Source organism: Euprymna scolopes, chromosome 12 (genome assembly GCF_053919585.1).
Source record: "Euprymna scolopes isolate OS-2025 chromosome 12, ASM5391958v1, whole genome shotgun sequence".
NCBI classification, from domain to species: Eukaryota; Metazoa; Mollusca; class Cephalopoda; order Sepiida; family Sepiolidae; genus Euprymna; species Euprymna scolopes.
The window spans coordinates 134,279,084-134,295,883 of NC_136493.1; the positions used below are offsets into that span (position 1 = coordinate 134,279,084).

At 27.7% G+C, this 16,800-nt stretch overlaps 1 protein-coding gene across 1 annotated transcript in view; it reads right to left on the reverse strand.

The window, feature by feature from the left end:
• The window catches only part of LOC145291107 (uncharacterized), a 416,667-nt gene that overhangs the window by 236,663 nt on the left and 163,204 nt on the right, over positions 1-16,800 (reverse strand). Inside the window, exon 32 of the mRNA XM_080136623.1 lies at positions 13,925-13,987. Within this exon, the coding sequence (XP_079992749.1) occupies positions 13,925-13,987 (63 nt within the window). The remainder of the gene's footprint in view (positions 1-13,924; positions 13,988-16,800) is intronic.

Consider the following 16,800-nt stretch of genomic DNA (forward strand, 5'->3'; position numbering starts at 1 on the left):
TGTTAATTATATAGACTGATGTACTTTTATTACTTATTACTGTTAATTATCTAGACTGATGTACTTTTATTACTTATTACTGTTAATTATATAGACTGATATACTTTTATTACTTATTACTGTTAATTATCTAGACTGGTGTACTTTTATTACTTATTACTGTTAATTATCTAGACTGATGTACTTTTATTACTTATTCCTGTTAATTATATAGACTGATGTACTTTTATTACTTATTACTGTTAATTATATAGACTGATGTACTTTTATTACTTATTACTGTTAATTATCTAGACTGGTGTACTTTTATTTCTTATTACTGTTAATTATCTACACTGATGTACTTTTATTACTTATTACTGTTAATTATCTAGACTGATGTACTTTTATTACTTATTACTGTTAATTATATAGACTGGTGTACTTTTATTACTTATTACTGTTAATTATCTAGACTGATGTACTTTTATTACTTATTACTGTTAATTATATAGACTGGTGTACTTTTATTACTTATTACTGTTTATTATATAGACTGATGTACTTTTATTACTTATTACTGTTAATTATATAGACTGGTGTACTTTTATTACGTATTACTGTTAATTATATAGACTGGTGTACTTTTATTACTTATTACTGTTAATTATATAGACTGATGTATTTTTATTACTTATTACTGTTAATTATCTAGACTGGTGTACTTTTATTACTTATTACTGTTAATTATATAGACTGATGTACTTTTATTACTTATTACTGTTAATTATATAGACTGGTGTACTTTTATTACTTATTACTGTTAATTATATAGACTGGTGTACTTTTATTACTTATTACTGTTAATTATATAGACTGGTGTACTTTTATTACTTATTACTGTTAATTATATAGACTGATGTACTTTTATTACTTATTACTGTTAATTATATAGACTGGTGTACTTTCATTACGTATTACTGTTAATTATATAGACTGGTGTACTTTTATTACATATTACTGTTAATTATATAGACTGATGTACTTTTATTACTTATTACTGTTAATTATCTAGACTGGTGTACTTTTATTACTTATTACTGTTAATTATATAGACTGATGTACTTTTATTACTTATTACTGTTAATTATATAGACTGATGTACTTTTATTACTTATTACTGTTAATTATCTAGACTGATGTACTTTTATTACTTATTACTGTTAATTATATAGACTGGTGTACTTTTATTACTTATTACTGTTAATTATATAGACTGGTGTACTTTTATTACTTATTACTGTTAATTATATAGACTGGTGTACTTTTATTACATATTACTGTTAATTATATAGACTGGTGTACTTTTATTACTTATTACTGTTAATTATATAGACTGATGTACTTTTATTACTTATTACTGTTAATTATATAGACTGGTGTACTTTCATTACGTATTACTGTTAATTATATAGACTGGTGTACTTTTATTACTTATTACTGTTAATTATATAGACTGATGTACTTTTATTACTTATTACTGTTAATTATCTAGACTGGTCTACTTTTATTACTTATTACTGTTAATTATATAGACTGATGTACTTTTATTACTTATTACTGTTAATTATATAGACTGATGTACTTTTATTACTTATTACTGTTAATTATCTAGACTGATGTACTTTTATTTCTTATTACTGTTAATTATATAGACTGATATACTTTTATTACTTATTACTGTTAATTATCTAGACTGGTGTACTTTTATTACTTATTACTGTTAATTATCTAGACTGATGTACTTTTATTACTTATTACTGTTAATTATATAGACTGATGTACTTTTATTACTTATTACTGTTAATTATATAGACTGATGTACTTTTACTGCTTATTACTGTTAATTATCTAGACTGGTGTACTTTTATTACTTATTACTGTTAATTATCTAGACTGATGTACTTTATTACTTATTACTGTTAATTATCTAGACTGATGTACTTTTATTACTTATTACTGTTAATTATATAGACTGATGTACTTTTATTACTTATTACTGTTAATTATCTAGACTGATGTACTTTTATTACTTATTACTGTTAATTATATAGACTGGTGTACTTTTATTACTTATTACTGTTAATTATATAGACTGATGTACTTTTATTACTTATTACTGTTAATTATATAGACTGGTGTACTTTTATTACGTATTACTGTTAATTATATAGACTGGTGTACTTTTATTACTTATTACTGTTAATTATATAGACTGATGTATTTTTATTACTTATTACTGTTAATTATCTAGACTGGTGTACTTTTATAACTTATTACTGTTAATTATATAGACTGATGTACTTTTATTACTTATTACTGTTTATTATATAGACTGGTGTACTTTTATTACTTATTACTGTTAATTATATAGACTGGTGTACTTTTATTACTTATTACTGTTAATTATATAGACTGGTGTACTTTTATTACTTATTACTGTTAATTATATAGACTGATGTACTTTTATTACTTATTACTGTTAATTATATAGACTGGTGTACTTTCATTACGTATTATTGTTAATTATATAGACTGGTGTACTTTTATTACTTATTACTGTTAATTATATAGACTGGTGTACTTTTATTACTTATTACTGTTAATTATATAGACTGATGTACTTTTATTACTTATTACTGTTAATTATCTAGACTGATGTACTTTTATTACTTATTACTGTTAATTATATAGACTGGTGTACTTTTATTACTTATTACTGTTAATTATATTGACTGGTGTACTTTTATTACTTATTACTGTTAATTATATAGACTGATGTACTTTTATTACTTATTACTGTTAATTATATAGACTGGTGTACTTTTATTACTTATTACTGTTAATTATATAGACTGATGTACTTTTATTACTTATTACTGTTAATTATATAGACTGGTGTACTTTTATTAGGTATTACTGTTAATTATATAGACTGGTGTACTTTTATTACTTATTACTGTTAATTATATAGACTGATGTATTTTTATTACTTATTACTGTTAATTATCTAGACTGGTGTACTTTTATTACTTATTACTGTTAATTATATAGACTGATGTAGTTTTATTACTTATTACTGTTAATTATATAGACTGGTGTACTTTTATTACCTATTACTGTTAATTATCTAGACTGGTGTACTTTTATTACTTATTACTGTTAATTATATAGACTGGTGTACTTTTATTACTTATTACTGTTAATTATATAGACTGATGTACTTTTATTACTTATTACTGTTAATTATATAGACTGGTGTACTTTCATTACGTATTACTGTTAATTATATAGACTGGTGTACTTTTATTACTTATTACTGTTAATTATATAGACTGGTGTACTTTTATTACTTATTACTGTTAATTATATAGACTGATGTACTTTTATTACTTATTACTGTTAATTATCTAGACTGATGTACTTTTATTGCTTATTACTGTTAATTATATAGACTGATGTACTTTTATTACTTATTACTGTTAATTATATAGACTGATGTACTTTTATTACTTATTACTGGTAATTATATAGACTGATGTACTTTTATTACTTATTACTGTTAATTATATAGACTGGTGTACTTTTATTACTTATTACTGTTAATTATCTAGACTGGTGTACTTTTATTACTTATTACTGTTAATTATCTAGACTGATGTACTTTTATTACTTATTACTGTTAATTATATAGACTGATGTACTTTTATTACTTATTACTGTTAATTATCTAGACTGATGTACTTTTATTACTTATTACTGTTAATTATATAGACTGATATACTTTTATTAATTATTACTATTAATTATCTAGACTGGTGTACTTTTATTACTTATTACTGTTAATTATCTAGACTGATGTACTTTTATTACTTATTACTGTTAATTATATAGACTGATGTACTTTTATTACTTATTACTGTTAATTATATAGACTGATGAACTTTTATTACTTATTACTGTTAATTATCTAGACTGGTGTACTTTTATTACTTATTACTGTTAATTATCTAGACTGATGTACTTTTATTACTTATTACTGTTAATTATCTAGACTGATGTACTTTTATTACTTATTACTGTTAATTATATAGACTGATGTACTTTTATTACTTATTACTGTTAATTATCTAGACTGATGTACTTTTATTACTTATTACTGTTAATTATATAGACTGGTGTACTTTTATTACTTATTACTGTTAATTATATAGACTGATGTACTTTTATTACTTATTACTGTTAATTATATAGACTGGTGTACTTTTATTACTTATTACTGTTAACTATATAGACTGGTGTACTTTTATTACTTATTACTGTTAATTATATAGACTGATGTACTTTTATTACTTATTACTGTTAATTATATAGACTGGTGTACTTTTATTACGTATTACTGTTAATTATATAGACTGGTGTACTTTTATTACTTATTACTGTTAATTATATAGACTGGTGTACTTTTATTACTTATTACTGTTAATTATATAGACTGGTGTACTTTTATTACTTATTACTGTTAATTATATAGACTGATGTACTTTTATTACTTATTACTGTTAATTATATAGACTGGTGTACTTTCATTACGTATTACTGTTAATTATATAGACTGGTGTACTTTTATTACTTATTACTGTTAATTATATAGACTGATGTATTTTTATTACTTATTACTGTTAATTATATAGACTGATGTACTTTTATTACTTATTACTGTTAATTATCTAGACTGATGTACTTTTATTACTTATTACTGTTAATTATATAGACTGGTGTACTTTTATTACTTATTACTGTTAATTATATAGACTGGTGTACTTTTATTACTTATTACTGTTAATTATATAGACTGATGTACTTTTATTACTTATTACTGTTAATTATATAGACTGGTGTACTTTTATTACTTATTACTGTTAATTATATAGACTGATGTACTTTTATTACTTATTACTCTTAATTATATAGACTGGTGTACTTTTATTACGTAATTCTGTTAATTATATAGACTGGTGTACTTTTATTACTTATTACTGTTAATTATATAGACTGATGTATTTTTATTACTTATTACTGTTAATTATCTAGACTGGTGTACTTTTATTACTTATTACTGTTAATTATATAGACTGATGTAGTTTTATTACTTATTACTGTTAATTATATAGACTGGTGTACTTTTATTACTTATTACTGTTAATTATATAGACTGGTGTACTTTTATTACTTATTACTGTTAATTATATAGACTGGTGTACTTTTATTACTTATTCCTGTTAATTATATAGACTGATGTACTTTTATTACTTATTACTGTTAATTATATAGACTGGTGTACTTTCATTACGTATTACTGTTAATTATATAGACTGGTGTACTTTTATTACTTATTACTGTTAATTATATAGACTGGTGTACTTTTATTACTTATTACTGTTAATTATATAGACTGATGTACTTTTATTACTTATTACTGTTAATTATCTAGACTGATGTACTTTTATTACTTATTACTGTTAATTATATAGACTGATGTACTTTTATTACTTATTACTGTTAATTATATAGACTGATGTACTTTTATTACTTATTACTGTTAATTATCTAGACTGGTGTACTTTTATTACTTATTACTGTTAATTATATAGACTGATGTACTTTTATTACTTATTACTGTTAATTATATAGACTGGTGTACTTTTATTACGTATTACTGTTAATTATCTAGACTGGTGTACTTTTATTACTTATTACTGTTAATTATCTAGACTGATGTACTTTTATTACTTATTACTGTTAATTATATAGACTGATGTACTTTTATTACTTATTACTGTTAATTATATAGACTGGTGTACTTTCATTACGTATTACTGTTAATTATATAGACTGGTGTACTTTTATTACTTATTACTGTTAATTATATAGACTGGTGTACTTTTATTACTTATTACTGTTAATTATATAGACTGATGTACTTTTATTACTTATTACTGTTAATTATCTAGACTGATGTACTTTTATTACTTATTACTGTTAATTATATAGACTGGTGTACTTTTATTACTTATTACTGTTAATTATATAGACTGGTGTACTTTTATTACTTATTACTGTTAATTATATAGACTGATGTACTTTTATTACTTATTACTGTTAATTATATAGACTGGTGTACTTTTATTACTTATTACTGTTAATTATATAGACTGATGTACTTTTATTACTTATTACTGTTAATTATATAGACTGGTGTACTTTTATTACGTAATTCTGTTAATTATATAGACTGGTGTACTTTTATTACTTATTACTGTTAATTATATAGACTGATGTATTTTTATTACTTATTACTGTTAATTATCTAGACTGGTGTACTTTTATTTCTTATTACTGTTAATTATATAGACTGATGTAGTTTTATTACTTATTACTGTTAATTATATAGACTGGTGTACTTTTATTACTTATTACTGTTAATTATATAGACTGGTGTACTTTTATTACTTATTACTGTTAATTATATAGACTGGTGTACTTTTATTACTTATTCCTGTTAATTATATAGACTGATGTACTTTTATTACTTATTACTGTTAATTATATAGACTGGTGTACTTTCATTACGTATTACTGTTAATTATATAGACTGGTGTACTTTTATTACTTATTACTGTTAATTATATAGACTGGTGTACTTTTATTACTTATTACTGTTAATTATATAGACTGATGTACTTTTATTACTTATTACTGTTAATTCTCTAGACTGATGTACTTTTATTACTTATTACTGTTAATTATATAGACTGATGTACTTTTATTACTTATTACTGTTAATTATATAGACTGATGTACTTTTATTACTTATTACTGTTAATTATCTAGACTGGTGTACTTTTATTACTTATTACTGTTAATTATATAGACTGATGTACTTTTATTACTTATTACTGTTAATTATATAGACTGGTGTACTTTTATTACGTATTACTGTTAATTATCTAGACTGGTGTACTTTTATTACTTATTACTGTTAATTATCTAGACTGATGTACTTTTATTACTTATTACTGTTAATTATATAGACTGATGTACTTTTATTACTTATTACTGTTAATTATCTAGACTGATGTACTTTTATTACTTATTACTGTTAATTATATAGACTGGTGTACTTTTATTACTTATTACTGTTAATTATATAGACTGATGTACTTTTATTACTTATTACTGTTAATTATATAGACTGGTGTACTTTTATTACTTATTACTGTTAATTATATAGACTGGTGTACTTTTATTACTTATTACTGTTAATTATATAGACTGATGTACTTTTATTACTTATTACTGTTAATTATATAGACTGATGTACTTTTATTACTTATTACTGTTAATTATATAGACTGGTGTACTTTTATTACTTATTACTGTTAATTATATAGACTGATGTACTTTTATTACTTATTACTGTTAATTATATAGACTGGTGTACTTTTATTACTTATTACTGTTAATTATATAGACTGATGTACTTTTATTACTTATTACTGTTAATTATATAGACTGGTGTACTTTTATTACTTATTACTGTTAATTATCTAGACTGATGTACTTTTATTACTTATTACTGTTAATTATATAGACTGGTGTACTTTTATTACTTATTACTGTTAATTATATAGACTGGTGTACTTTTATTACTTATTACTGTTAATTATATAGACTGATGTACTTTTATTACTTATTACTGTTAATTATATAGACTGGTGTACTTTTATTACTTATTACTGTTAATTATATAGACTGATGTACTTTTATTACTTATTACTGTTAATTATATAGACTGGTGTACTTTTATTACTTATTACTTTTAATTATATAGACTGATGTACTTTTATTACTTATTACTGTTAATTATATAGACTGATGTTCTTTTATTACTTATTACTGTTAATTATATAGACTGGTGTACTTTTATTACTTATTACTGTTAATTATATAGACTGATGTACTTTTATTACTTATTACTGTTAATTATATAGACTGGTGTACTTTTATTACTTATTACTGTTAATTATATAGACTGATGTACTGTTACTACTTATTGCTGTTAATTATATAGACTGGTGTACTTTTATTACTTATTACTGTTAATTATATAGACTGATGTACTTTTATTACTTATTACTGTTAATTATATAGACTGGTGTACTTTTATTACTTATTACTGTTAATTATATAGACTGATGTACTTTTATTACTTATTACTGTTAATTATCTAGACTGATGTACTTTTATTACTTATTACTGTTAATTATATAGACTGATGTACTTTTATTACTTATTACTGTTAATTATCTAGACTGATGTACTTTTATTACTTATTACTGTTAATTATATAGACTGGTGTACTTTTATTACTTATTACTGTTAATTATATAGACTGATGTACTTTTATTACGTATTACTGTTAATTGTATAGACTGGTGTACTTTTATTACTTATTACTGTTAATTATCTAGACTGATGTACTTTTATTACTTATTACTGTTAATTATATAGACTGGTGTACTTTTATTACTTATTACTGTTAATTATCTAGACTGATGTACTTTTATTACTTATTACTGTTAATTATATAGACTGGTGTACTTTTATTACTTATTACTGTTAATTATATAGACTGATGTACTTTTATTACTTATTACTGTTAATTATCTAGACTGATGTACTTTTATTACTTATTACTGTTAATTATATAGACTGGTGTACTTTTATTACTTATTACTGTTAATTATATAGACTGATGTACTTTTATTACTTATTACTGTTAATTATATAGACTGGTGTACTTTTATTACTTATTACTGTTAATTATCTAGACTGATGTACTTTTATTACTTATTACTGTTAATTATATAGACTGGTGTACTTTTATTACTTATTACTGTTAATTATATAGACTGGTGTACTTTTATTACTTATTGCTGTTAATTATATAGACTGGTGTACTTTTATTACTTATTACTGTTAATTATATAGACTGATGTACTTTTATTACTTATTACTGTTAATTATCTAGACTGATGTACTTTTATTACTTATTACTGTTAATTATCTAGACTGATGTACTTTTATTACTTATTACTGTTAATTAAATAGACTGATGTACTTTTATTACTTATTACTGTTAATTATATAGACTGATGTACTTTTATTACTTATTACTGTTAATTATCTAGACTGGTGTACTTATATTACATATTACTGTTAATTATATAGACTGATGTACTTTTATTACTTATTACTGTTAATTATATTGACTGGTGTACTTTTATTACTTATTACTGTTAATTATATAGACTGGTGTACTTTTATTACTTATTACTGTTAATTATCTAGACTGATGTACTTTTATTACTTATTACTGTTAATTATATAGACTGGTGTACTTTTATTACTTATTACTGTTAATTATCTAGACTGATGTACTTTTATTACTTATTACTGTTAATTATCTAGACTGATGTATCAAAATTATACATTGCAGGAATAAAACGTGAGATCAAAGCTCAATTAGATATTGTCCATGGTGATAATGGCGTAGACAAAGACTAGCGTTATCAATATCTCCTTTGTTCTCTACAGTTCAGTTCGTTCTTAAAAAATAAATCATCCGCACTAGATTGCAAAGTCGATTTTGAACTCTGTCAAGACAATCAATTTATTTTCAAAAAATTTTAAAAATAAAATGAACTAGAGGACAGTCAGAAAATCCTGAGGAAATACCAACCCCATACAATCTTCTTTTTTTACCTTAACTTATGTAGTAAATTGAAGTACGATCTTATAACTAAACAAGTAGATATTAAAAAAAAAGTTAAAGAATTGGGACTTAATTAACAGTAATCGAATGTTATGTTCTAATAAAAGCTAAAAGTTTTTGAGAGGGTATTGTGTTGTATATGTCCACCCCAGAATAAATACTACTTTTGTTGAATATCAGGCTCATGTATGCCAGAAATATCACCTGGTAGGAATAAAACGCATTTGACACAGACACACACCTTGCCAGAAGAACAAAAACATGGTTGATGTAACAAAGTAACAAAACACGATCGATTGTCAGAAATATAATAATTGTTGATTGATTCAAAACCACCTAAAAAGGTTATAGTATCTAAAAATATTAGCCACAGACAGAAATACCCTATTACTAGACAAACGAAATTAAGATCAAGAATCGACTGGAAGAATAGGTTCCAAGAAAACGACTCTTTGGGAGAAATTAATGTTTCACTCCTAATTATTTATTCAAGAATACAAAAAGAAAAACAACACCTCTTTAAGACAAAACAACAAAAAATGTTTATTAAACAGATATAGGAAGTAGACCAGCCAGAAATAAGTAAGCCGTTTCTTCGGCACAGGTTCGTATGCTGAAATGGCCAGTAAGTCGTCAGCTTTGATAAGCTGTTGCATCCAGTGGACATCTGGCAAGAGTTGATATGCTTTTGCGTGTAGTGGATAATGACAGGAGAGGGAGAGAGATCTGGCTTGCTTGCCATATCTTTCTAATGAGTTATCTGTTTCTCCAAGGGGATAAAAATAGTTCCTAATGGACAGATGACGTTCATCCACTCTGCCAACCGATTGGTCAGTTGTGGCCGAAATGCTTAGCACAGAAGCATCAATTCACAGAAGAAAATAGTTCTTTATTTTGTTTACTGTGACAACTTCATCAATTACTTTGCGTCCTCTTTCCTCACTAACCCTCACTCATTTACTGCCATCGGCAATAAAAATATATTTTTATATATTTTTAAATATTAGTGTCTGTTGTCATTCTTTTAAGCAGAAATATATTACTATACATGAGTACTTATTACTATATATTAATACTTATTACTAGTGAGTCTATCTCTGCTCTAACGTTATTTTCATGACAGGTGTTCGACTGACCTTCTATCCATGCTCCTTCCTTCTGTAGAATATTTGCAGCAGACACTTGCCTAGCTACAACAACTGCTAATAATTTCCTTTATTATCTATCTGTGTCTAAGACTAAACGTAAATTCCATAAGCAAAGTTCTTTTCGCGAACTTCCAATCTGTGGGAGATAATACTGCTGGGCTGCTTCCCAGCTGACTATTACATGACCGTTTTCAAGTCTAATGTGAACAAGTTCTTGTTGAAGTATCCTCTTAAATAAACTAAAACTAACCAAGTTCCATCATTACTGATAATCAGTTTCACAAGCCAACCAACACTTATTAACTCCTGCCGTGAAGTGGCTTCCGGACCTTGAAAAGTCTTGACCCTCCCCCTAGTAAAATAATAGCAATATATTACTGCTTATTACTATATATTGTCACGGGAAAACAGAGCATAATGCAGAAGTGATCATCCCCCCCTCTCTTTTTAAATTCATTTTGAATATCTATCGGCCAGACACCCCCAACCCACCCCATTGCTATCGAGATACGCGGCAACTAAATATCCACGCGTCAACCCATAAAAGTAAGCGAGTTAGACACCCCCATCGCGCCACCCCCCTTCCTACCGAGCGATTTCTCAAAAACATGTGCCAAGGTCACGACGAGAAATCATCCAGACACCCCCACCTCCATCTCAAAAACGAAGCAGCGTGCGGGGGGAAAAAGGAGAAGGAAAAAGAAAACCCCGTTTTGGTGGGAGTGCCGTGCACGGAAAAGACGCAGTTTAAAAAAAGAATGGAGTTGATCACATCGTCGAACGAATGTCGATAATAAAAATGCGACATACACCAGCCAACATGATTCGCTTGATAAATTGAAATTTCACTCGACTTAATCCTCATTCCTGGAGCCAAAAAGGGAACACAGAAACCTATGAAAACACCTTAGCTTAGAGATCAGTATGGGACATATCCTCGAGTGGAAAGGATATAGCCAAACGTCAGCGGTTGAGAAAACAAGCGAGAAATGAATACGAGGGAAGACAAGTGGACAAGCGAACTTCGAAGGATATCGACTCGCGCGTCGGAGAAATGGGACTGCCTCAACATTGAATTTTGTCGGATACCTAATCATCGGTTGAATGCACATCCTCACAGTTAAGTACTATTCAATATCCCACCTCTTTATCTCACAAATGTGGACTTGCTGAATTTTTTTTTTTTTTTTTTTTTTTTGAAAGATTTCTACTGCCTCACATAACTCAACCATTTTCCACGCGAAAAAAAAAAAGAAAAAAGAAAAGATAAAAAGAAAAGGGAAGCAAAGAAAAGAGGCTATGTTCATTTGAACAGATTTCTTTAGTGCCCCCCCCCTTTGGCCCGTTGGACACTGTCTGCATGTTTTCTTATTATTAGTATTTCCTTTTAATATTTTGTCTTGATTATTGAATTTTTAACGCACAATAAATGACATGCGTATAATATAAATACAAACGTGTTGTTGCGTTATTCATTGCTTGGTATTTCGTCAACCGTGAATCTTATAAGGAAATTCCACGACGGAAGTATCTGTCCAGAACTACTGGATTGTGATAATGTTACAGTCGGCACGTACATCCTTTATTTTTATTTTTATTTTTATTTTACGATACGTTTCGGGGTTAAATTCCCTTTTGGGATTTTTCAACCAGGACGTATTGTCCCAATATACTTTTTCGAGGGTTACATCGGCAGAAGCGTTGTGATAATGATAATCAAGATGAGAACACTAGTTCGAATAAAGCAAATAATACAAATTATCAATCTTTTCTTCAATAATTTCAAAGTATCCTATTACTTCTTGTAGTTTTTTTAAATACATATAAAACTTTACAATAGCGTACCTGTTCAGTAAGTTACAGGATGCCTTCAATAAGTTTCCAGACTTTTTTCGTATGGGCACTTTTATTGATAATACACACATGAAACTTTAGTCCTCTCCTCCGGCTGCAATGCACTTATTTTACCGTTCCAACAACTTCTGGAAGACCCCTTGGAAGTTCTCTTGTGTGAGCATGTCATTTGCCCTCCTCACAGCCTCTTTCATCTCCTCAATTGTTTACTAACGACAGCCTCTAAGGTTTTCTTTGATCTAAGAGAATAACCAACAGTCACAGAAAGCAAGGTCTGGACTATAAGGAGGATGAGGAACTGTCGTGATGCTCATCTGGGTCATGACAACATCTTTCCTTCTGATCTTCTTTGGGCACTCCTGGGACAAAGTTTGAACAAATCTTCCACATCTTCAGTTCCTCACAATTAATTGTGTGTACAGTTCCGACACTGACATCAAACTGTGCATTTATTGTCTCTATAGACACACGACGGTCCTTATTCATGAAATTCTTTATTTGGCCAATCAACTTTGGTATTCTGACTTCCTTACTTCCACACCTCTCGTCATCCCTCACAGACTTCCTGCCTTCCTTGAATCTCTTATGCTACGCAAAAACTGATGCTCAATTCATAAAAGATGGTCCAAAAGCAGTATGAAGCATTCCACACGTTTCTGAGGAATTTTTCCAAGTTTAAAACAGAATTTTATTGCATATCGTTCTTATAAAATGTCCTCACGTCCAGATTGCATTTTTGAAATTCATCAGCTGTGACAATCAGGCTTTAGTATGGTGTATTCCAATTCTTGCTGTAGCTGTTCATTTCAACTTGAAATTATAAAAATTGGTCAGTCATTTCATAAGATGTATAGCAATAACATTCTGAATTTTCAAGAATCTACAACAATTTTAAATGCCTGTACAAAAAAGTCTGGAAACTTGTTGAAGACACCGTATATGTATATTTAATGTAAAAATTGTTTTAATTAAATAATTAAGCATATTTTTTACTGATTTTTATATTTAACAAAAAATTTAAATAGAATAAATAATATATTCATACGAGAAGTAGAAAAGGAGGTGTATCGACTTAATGACGTTGGCATCGATTCGGCAGTAGTAGTTGCTGAAAAGAAAAAAATATATATGAGCTCTTTTGTTCATTTGATTTTTCATCTGATGATGATTCGATTAAGAATTGCAAACGTTCATGATACGTAAGGAACTTATATTAATCATTTGAATTTTAACACAAAAAAGATCATAAGAAAAATCGAAAAAATTAAAAAAGATATAATTAAGTAGAAGTTTTCTGTTATTTTTAATAATGTTTGCTTACATATACACACACAAACGCACACACGCATACACACACACACACACACACACACACACATATATATATATATATATATATATATATATATAATGAATATGGAAATAATATCCCAATTTGATGGAAAATGGAAAAGGAAAAGAAAACACAATTATCTATATATTCATCAACGTTTCCCCTCTATTTCCAGACTTTCTAAAAATGAGTGATTTTAAAACACAGCAGAAGTACAATATTTTAATAATAACTACACTACCATCTTACATTCATTAACCCTCATTTTCGAGTGGACTTCGGGCCTTGATAAGTGGTGACTCCCAAGTAAAAAAGAATCCAAAGGCTTTTCGTTAACTATTACACGCCCTCCCTACTCTTTATTTCCATGATTATATCAATCCATGTCAGCTCCACCTTAACCTATGGCTCTTATAATGGTGCCAAGATATTTATACGCTTGAACTCTTCAAGAGCATCACTGTTGAGTGTTTTGCCAATTGAAGTTGACGGTGCATATTTTTGTCTTCGATGCAACACGCTGAAGTTCATTAAGAGCAGACTGGACATGAGTAAATGTTTCACCAGGTAACACAATATCATCTGTGTAACTTTTAAGTCCTTGACGACAAAGTTGTGGGAAACTGTAATACCAGAAGGCACCAAAATAAGCATCTACGAAGAGTTGGTGCAAACGTCCTTCTTTAGGGTAGCGGATCCTGGCCAATAAGAGTGGAAGATTTTAGACGATTGGAAACCTTTGATTCATCGCTGCCTGATGGCAACACTTACTCTTAAACAACAGAGCATGTTTCCATTACAAAATTAACTTCTTCCAACAAATCACCCTCATGAGACATCTGAGATAGCTGGGTTATGCATTATCCCGTCAAGACGGTTTAGTCTGATAAAACCTGGAAAAGTTATGGCGCATTGACTTAGAATGAATGCTTTATGCCAGTTTGATGGTTGATTTATGATTAAATTTGTGATCATTTTTATATTAAATACTAATCCCTATCAATCCCTAACTGTGCATCAAATTGATACCATAGTACTTACTCCGCTACACCTTATAATAGCAAAGGTCAATAGAAAATTTCAGCCGGATCAGCCCAATAGTTTCTGAGAAAACGTGGAACAAACACCCACACACACACACACACACACACAAACACACACACACACACATATATATATATATATATATATATATATATATATATATATATATAGAGAGAGAGAGAGAGAGAGAGAGAGGGGCAGAGAGAGAGAGAGAAAAGGAAATTACAATTTCTCCTTATTGAATGAATATTTAAATTTATATGCATCATTATATACCTTTATATTGTTTTTCCTTCTGTATTTTGAGCTTTTGATTATCTGGATAAGTCGTCTTTTAAAGAATTTCTCTAATTCTTCTTGGTTCCCTCCATATATATATATATATATATATATATATATATATATATATATATATATATATATATATATATATATAGGGTGTCCACAAAGTCTGGCTACAAAATGCAGTCAGACTTTGTGGGCACCATGTAGATTATGTAGCCAGACTTTGTGGACATCCTTTAGATTATGTAGCCAGACTTTATGGGCACCCTTTAGATTATGCAGCCAGACTTTGTGGACACCCTTTAGATTATGTAGCCAGACTTTGTGGACACCCTGTATATACAGGGTGACGCAAAATAAACGGGCCCCAACTCTAATTAGGCCCCATTTCTTAGTGTTCTGTCCAAATGAAATGAAACTTTGGTCATAACTAGTTTATTATATTCAAAACATCACATCAAAACACTAGGGTCTTTGGCCTTTTTTTCTCCGTTCTACAGCATATGTTCTAGATGGCCTCGATTTAGCTTTTGTTTTTTGGGGGGGTCACCCTGTATATAATTTGAGGTTGCTATTTTTCACAGGTAAGGTAACAAGTGAAATATAACGAGGTTGATACAAGAGTTCTCAATACAGTAGAAAAGCAAATTACACTTTTAATTTGTCTTTACATTAGCAGTAATTTGTTGGCAACAAATTACTGCTTATGTAAAGCAAAATTGAAAGTATATATATATATATATATATATATATATATATATATATATATATATATATATATATATATATATATATATATATATATGTGGCAGTACAGCTTAGTTTCCTAGAAATACATCCACTGAAACAACATGTGTCTACCAAAAAGTGCTCAATGAGTTAACAGAGCAGGTATATTTTTGGAATTGTCGATTACCTTAAAATTTGACCGTTGCTTATAGGCGACAAATTGACAGATTCTCAAGTAATTTACAATGCTACACAGGAGAGTAGATACTTAATTTTAATGTTATAAAAAGAATAAAAGTAAAAATTGTCCCTACCGAAGTTAAGATGAGAGAAAATAAAAGCCTGAGATAAATGGATTGATCGGAGGTCATGTCCTTGCTTATCCTCCCCCATACCAACCCCACCCCTATTCTAAGACAAGATTCTATTTTTGCAAGTGATATAAGAAAATGTTTTTGTATCTTGAGGTTGAGCTTTTGAGGGAAACTCTTGACCTACAGACGTAATCTCCCCAATAACGGGTGATTACA